The sequence below is a fragment of the Panthera leo genome, chromosome E2 (genome assembly GCF_018350215.1).
Source record: "Panthera leo isolate Ple1 chromosome E2, P.leo_Ple1_pat1.1, whole genome shotgun sequence".
NCBI classification, from domain to species: domain Eukaryota; kingdom Metazoa; phylum Chordata; class Mammalia; order Carnivora; family Felidae; genus Panthera; species Panthera leo.
This window is the reverse complement of record NC_056693.1, coordinates 23,299,415-23,306,667: the sequence shown is the minus strand read 5'-3', so window position 1 is coordinate 23,306,667 and position 7,253 is coordinate 23,299,415. Positions and strand designations below refer to the sequence as shown.

General features: G+C 41.3%; 1 protein-coding gene across 1 annotated transcript; it reads right to left on the bottom strand.

The window, feature by feature from the left end:
* Positions 1-1,492: 1,492 nt before the first annotated feature.
* LOC122208460 (cytochrome b-c1 complex subunit Rieske, mitochondrial) lies at positions 1,493-6,900 on the bottom strand. Its single transcript, XM_042919574.1, has 2 exons — positions 6,624-6,900; positions 1,493-2,306 (listed from the first exon to the last, which is right to left on the bottom strand). The coding sequence occupies exons 1-2, from the start codon at positions 6,835-6,837 to the stop codon at positions 1,696-1,698; spliced, it is 825 nt and encodes a 274-aa protein (XP_042775508.1). The 5' UTR covers positions 6,838-6,900; the 3' UTR covers positions 1,493-1,695.
* Between the last annotated feature and the right edge of the window lie 353 nt (positions 6,901-7,253).

The window sequence follows — 7,253 nt, the reverse complement described above, 5'->3', positions numbered from 1 at the left end:
TTATAATAAATATATGGGTGTAGCTTTAAACAGTAAGTTGTGGACAACTGGCACCATGAAAAAGCAGCATGTGTAAGATGGTCTTCCCTATATATATTAGGAAAAAAAGGAATCTTCACTACAACGATAAGCAAAATATCCAACAAATACATACTAATTTCTCATGGCCTCATGGTTGGGAGTGGGGGGAGGGGCACGGACTTCATGCAAGATGCTCCAAATATTAACATCAAATACTACACACCCATATTGTTTATACTTAATGATATAATTTCACTACTTTTAGTAAATTAGCAATATTTGGCACTTTTTGTCTCACGTTTACACCTAGATACCAGAACATAAAATACTATTATTTATTAGCCCCATTTATCACCCATGCTAATTTTCTTTCTAGAATGGTAAAGGTATGGTAAAGAAATGAATCAAATATCTGCTCATAAACAAAAAGTTTTCTTTTTAATACACTTAGCTACTGTTTTAAAGACTGAAGTCCTGGATGACCATTTCCCTTTGGAAGATCTAACCACTGAATCTAGTTTGCTTTCTTACAAATGCACGTGTGATCAAAGATGGACCCAGTGGTATATTACTGACTTACCGCCAAATGGCAAACTTATCAAAGTAGCTGTGATTCTCAACAAGGGTCAAAGCCTACTCCTAGTTCCCAGGGAGAATATCAGATCTCAGTCTTATTTCAGCTGTGTAATTGAAGGCAGAAGGCAGAAAGAAGAGGGTGTCAATTCTGATGTCTTCCTGTGCCCACCACCTTCATATCGGTGGTGGGGACGGTGAAAAGTGGGGACTGCGTATCCAACTGAAGGAAACACCTCAACATGTTATCATTGCAGAAACAAAACCAGCAGGATCCTTTACAGTAGTCTCAGATACACTACTCCCCTTTTGTCTGTAGATAGGGTGGATGCAGAAGCAATGGGAACACAAATATCCTCACCAGACGAAGGAGTTAACAGTGGCACTCCCATTTTGGAAAGCTTTTCTCAGATACTATCCCACCACTGCCTCTTAAAACTAAAGAATTCTAATTACTAACTTATTCCCGTAAGTGAAAAATAAAATTTCCTAGCAGGAAAACAGCTAGCTAGAGCTGGGGCTAAACCCTCAGAGCTGCTAACACCCCATTTAGGATTCTCCCAGAGATTACATTCAACATCATCATACAGACCGGGGGCTGGGGGGCACGTGCGGCAGGACACACACAGCCAGGACTCATGTGTAAAAGAACAAAAGGGAAACCTGGATATTACTGTTTCTGCCAATGCCATAAACATCTCCCAGGACTTGGAAATGACCAGCTACTTTTACCTCAGTCTAACCATTAGCTCTGCAGAATCTGTTGACCCTAACATAAAGAAGGAAGATGAAGGAGAACGTCAATTACAGATTTCACAAATATCTGGTACATAAGTCTGTAATTTTTAATTAGAATTAACTATCAAAGACACTGCACCTTTTAAGTCTTTGAACTTAATAATGTTTAACAGTGGCTTTATTAGGTGAATGCTTGAAAGCATTCAACATTAAATTCAATTTACTTCACATAAATGTTTGCAAATACATTATCAGCAATTCTTAAATATTTCAAATCAACCCACTTAAGTATAGAAGGCTTGCTCATAGGTCTTCTGAGGTGACAAGACGACTGAAAGGAACCTTGGACTTGACTCCAGATCTCTAACCAACAATCACCATGTCATCACCGGTGAACTCATATGAGGGAACTTCAAGATTGAGAGGTGCAGGCCCCTTCCTGATCCTGCCAGAAGCATCATAGTGTGACCCATGGCAAGGGCAGTAATAACCACCAAAATCTCCTGCATTTGCAATGGGTACACAACCAAGATGAGTGCAAACACCTATCAGGATAACCCATTCAGGTTTCTTTACTCGATCTAAATCATGCTGCGGGTCCCTCAACTGGGACACTTCAACTGCAGCTTCCTGCTCAATTTCCTTCTTGGTTCTATGACGCACAAACAGCGGTTTTCCTCTCCATTTGAAAGCCATGTTCTTGCCTTCTGGAATATCGGATAGCTTGATTTCGATTTTCGACATGGCCAACACATCAGCAGAAGCACTCATGCTGGAAACAAACTGGGAGACGACATTCTTGGCAGCATATGCAACACCTATACTAGTTGTTGCAGTTATCAAATAGGAGAAACCTTTTCTAGCCTCACTGCTCTCTTTTGAAGACTTTGTACCATCTAACACTTCGGTGCGTCGATAGTCAGAGAAGTCAGGCACTCTGATGTCTGTGTGGGAATAACGAACAGAAGCAGGGACTGCAAGATAAACAGAAAGTTAAAAAAACAATTAGATGAGTACTCTGAAAGAAGTATACATCAGGAAATAACCTTTGTGAATTCATAAGCAAAAATCAAGTTATAAAAATGTGAAATATAGCACTAATGCCAGAAATGGTCAGGTTGGCAGTGCGTGCATAGAAAATATTGAAAAAGAAATGAAGTCAATCACCTATCATACCTATCATACTGGTATGAAATCATACCAGATAGGTATGATACCTATCATACTGGTATGAAATCACAGGATAATATGCGTAAACTGAGTTCTTCCTGATTGAACACAGTTGATTCAGAATTTCTAACGATTTAGTGCATCAAATCTAAAAAGTTAAATAGTACTGTAAACAGCAATATTTTAAAATCCCCAAAATTCAACATGCCAAGACATACAACTATGTTAACTACTTCCCATATTCTCTGGATTACAAGGGACCGTAAAACTCATCAAGTCCACCCAATAAGTTGATTTGTGGGGCTCCTGGGTAGCTCGGTCAGTTAAGCGTCTGACTCCTGATTTCAGGAGCCTGCTTGAGATTTTCACTCTCCCTCTCTCTCTGCCCCTCCCCCACCCACGTTCTCTCTCCCTCTCTCTCTTGCTCTCTCTCTCTCTCTCGTGCACAAAATAAACATTAAAAAAAAAGGTGATTTGTGATCATCTTATTAAACCAAATGTCTAATTTCACATTACTATCTACTTACTCTCTGAAAGTTCAGTAGAACTGCTAAAAATTCATAAATACTTATTACCATAAACATTCTGTGAACTGTTAGTATAACTTTAGTTGCAGAAAATGAAGAGATTTTCTATTTTAGACTCTGGAGTATAAATCAGTATTACTTTAACTTCAAGTAAAGCCACCAATGGGCAGAAAAGGACATCCTTGTCAAAATACACAACTATTAAATGAAATCTCCAAAAGAGCCAATTATTTCAACTTAGTACAGGATAAAAGAGCAAATTTTCATATATCCCCCTCTTCAGTGAAGGGTAGTAACTTCTTTAAGAGTAAGGGCACTATCTTTCTTTTTCAGTGCTGTGGATTTCTCAACTGAGACACTACTACTGCAGGCTGGCCAGATCTTTGTGTCAAATGAATGTTAACTAATTACTATTTATGTAGTACTTTGGATGTAAGTAGTTTTTAAACTAAACAGATTATGACCTTTTGTCCATACTATTTTAAAATATCTGACAAAAAATTAACTTACTGGCATCACTTTTAAGTATGTTTCAGGAAGCAAATCTCTTTGCAAGTTGTATACGCATTTTAGGAAATTTGTCACAAGGTTTCTTTTTTTATAAAAGGGACATTAAAAATTCCTCACTTAAAAACTGTTGTTTCAAAAAGAAAAATGTACTTATAAAATGCAATTTCATGTAAGTTGCAGCCTACTAGGCTGTCTCATCCTAATATACTTCCTTGAGTATTACAATAAAGAACATGACCACACTTTTCACATGGTTCTCAAAGTCAGTAACAATGGAAGCTGTAAGTCAGCCTTGAACGTGGAGATTAGGGGCACTGATCCCACATGCAATGGGATTAACACATAATTTGTATGTTATACATCTCATATATATAATTCTTATAATAAAGTAAGCTAGGGAAAAGAAAATATTAAGAAAACCATAAAAAATACATTTGCAGCAGTGTACCATATTTATAAAAAAAAAAAAAAAATCCACTTATAAGTGGACCTGCACAGTTCAAATCCATGTTGTTCAAGGGCCAGCTGTATTCCCAAACAATGGTGAAACCTATCAAAATCACTCTATGTACTTTTCTGGGACCAGGACAAGGGTAGTGACTACCCAATATTTACAACTATGGCAAAGTGACATTACATCATATACTACCCTACTTCTACCTAATGCTAACCTAACAGTGTAGACTGGGGTTTGGGATCAAATATGAATTACCCTCCTTTGGTATTCTCTGGAATTACAAAGGAAAATGTGTATCATATCTAAAAGATGAAGGAACCAAAGTCCATACTTCTACATTAAAAACAGTGCCTACAATCTTTAACCATATAACAGTATACAAGCAAATGTACAGGAACAATAAACAGAATGGTTTTGACATTCTCATCCAGAGATTTGGTGGTGAAAGAAATCCAGCTGTCTACTGCCACTCTACCTAGCAGGTTACACTTTAGTACAATAGTACAATACTGTACTATTGTATATTGTACCACCATGAATATTTTGGGAAATTTAACTGCCATATTGCAAAAGTCATTTCTAAATAATTTACATTAACTGTATTAGGTGTGACTTTAGCAACAAAGATGCTAGCTAGATTTAGTTCTAAACTCAAGCAAAACCAGATACTTCTGGAAATAGAGAAAATTTAAGAGACTATAACAAAAAACAGGTTTTTCTTTCTTAAGATGAACTCTGATGTGCCTTGGAAATCTTCCTCTCACCTCATGGATCTTCTGATCCAACCCTCCCATTTCACACCGTCAGAACTATCTTTCTACAAACCATCTAGACAGATTATAACGTGAACTGAAACTACAAGCTGAAGGCATTATTATAGAAAAAGTTTGCCTTACGGTTCTGTATTATTTACCTGTTCTTGGGAAAGTCAGGTAAGCCTCTAATTTTTAGAAGAAACCCTTTAGTCACTAGACAAATTCCAAAGATGCTTTTTGCATTTGCTGTTGAAATTTTGTCCTCCTTTATTGTTTCTTACCTCCAGATCCAAAGAATAGGCTTGGGATGGGCTGGTGTACTCTGCTCACACCCTGAACAGTGTCTCCAAAACCCACTGGTGCCCCCAAACAACAACAACAAAAATCGCCATTTTATTCATTCACCAATATCCTGCACTGCCTGTATGCAAAATCTGAGGTTGTAGGAAACAGAAAAATAAAGATTCTTCTCTATGCCTCAAGCTCAAGGTCAGAGGAATCACCAGGAAATGCAATAGTAGGAAGTGTTATGTACCATAAAAATAAAGGAATCAGCAAATATAAAATTTTATTGACCTGACCCTGAACTGAGATTGATTTGGTAAGACAGAAATGTGGAAAACTGAGTGGGAGGATTATTTTAAAGTAAAGAGAACAGGGTGAATGAAGGAAAACTAAAGAGAGTGGGGGTAATAACTTAGCTTGCAGGGCAAGTGTCACTGTCAGTGGGGCCAGGCAGGCAGATAACGCAATGGAGGAGGTCTGGTGAGAACTGTGATGACCTGGAAGAGTGACTGCTCCAACTACGAGGGCAGCCAGTGCACAGCACTTTTCTCATGGTGAAACAAGTTCAGTGTTGCCAGATTCCAACGTTTTAAAACATGCAAGAAATCTTCCTTTTTTAAGACTGTGCAGGTTGGGAACACTACAGGTACAATGGCACACAGGTTGCCATTTGAGGATTTCCAATACAGAGCATGAAAAAAAAAAAAAAAAAAAGACATGGCACAAAAGATAGTGCAGGATCTGGTTCATGGCTAAATCAATCTTTCAAATCCATGTTCTATCACATACACAAAGTTCATCCTTGTGTAAGTCACTTCACTTCTTGTAGTTTGTTTTCTACCTGCAAAATGGGAATATCACCAACCTCTGCTTGTGGCTCTTCTTGAGCATCAAACTGATTACAGTGTAAAAACCCTCTGGCCCAGCAAAACATTGCCGATACTCCACATCATTAATGACCTTGGGGCTTGTGTTATTGTTTTGCTGCTGTTGCTGTTGGGAGGGATGCGTGAAAGACAAGGGCATTAGACGGTTTAGGTGGCGGTGAGCAGGACAACGTCCCAAATATTAATAGTTCTTATTTTTTCAACATGTATAATAAAATGCCCCCAAATGTGCTAATGGCTTTAAGTAGAATTTTTCCATCTAAACCTCATGACATTACCTACGTAATTGGTATAATCATTCATCCATTTCACTGGTGAGGAAAAACATTCAGAAATTTGCCCAAACGACCTGTAAGCAGCAAAATCTGTCAGACTTTGCTGGAAACAGTCGGCATTCAGAGTTCTTGAACTTAACCTATGACGTACAAGATTCGCCTGTGGTTTAGGCAGACTGGTCGCCAACGGAAACAGAGGCCCGCAAAGCGAGAGCTGGAGGTCACTCGAGATCGCCCAACCTAGCCGCGTCCGCGCACAGGTGAGGGCAGACACCCAGGAGGTGTAGAAGCTTGCCCAAGGTCGACCCAGCAAGGCAACTTAATCCCCCAAAGGGGCTCCGCTCCATTTCCCCGCCCTCCTGAGCTGCGCCGTGGGTCGAGGGCCGGAGGGAGCGAGAACGGGGGTACCCCTCAGCCCGGCTCACCATTGAGGCCCACGGAGGCGACCAAAGGCCGGCTCGCGGCCTGGCCACTCAGCGACTCCCGGCACAGGAAGGGCCGCTTCACGTCCAGCACTGGCGGCTCCGAGGTGGCGGGCACTGAAGCCTGCACCAGAGGCCGCAACGCGCCCGCCACCCCGCGGGACGTGGCCGATAGGACGGGCGCGAACGGGCCCGAACGGGCGGCCACCGACAACATGGCGACAGCTGCTCCAAACGCCGAGCCGGTCACAGGGACGACCTTTCGCCGCGGCGCAGGCGCGAGGAAGCACAGGAGGCGCGCGATCCGTGACGTCAGCGCGCCGGCCTCAACGGTGGCTCCCCTGAGAGGTGGGGGTACAGAGCCAGGAAAGGCGCTGCGTCAGAGGCGGGGCTACGAGCGTACGCTAAGAGCGGAAGGGGGCGGGGCGGAGCCGGGCGGGAAGGTGTGGGTGCCGCCCAATCTGTCCTCCCCAACATCTTTTGGTGTGTAACCTGGTGTCTGCGCAAAGGAGGCCCGCAGGAGTCGTCCCGCGAGTCGACTTTGGGTCCCTCAGAGTAAAAACTTAATCTGTAGGAACCTAGGGATAAGAATAAGTTGTCATCATAGTTTAGGGAAATTAGTAATTCTTAACA

Bases quoted from the DNA above. Each gene is read 5' to 3' on its own strand.
- LOC122208460 (XM_042919574.1), bottom strand. From the start codon at position 6,837: ATGTTGTCGGTGGCCGCCCGTTCGGGCCCGTTCGCGCCCGTCCTATCG. The intron at 2,307-6,623 runs GTGAGCCGGGCT...TTTATCTTGCAG, and splicing joins CGCCTCCGTGGGCCTCAATG to TCCCTGCTTCTGTTCGTTAT.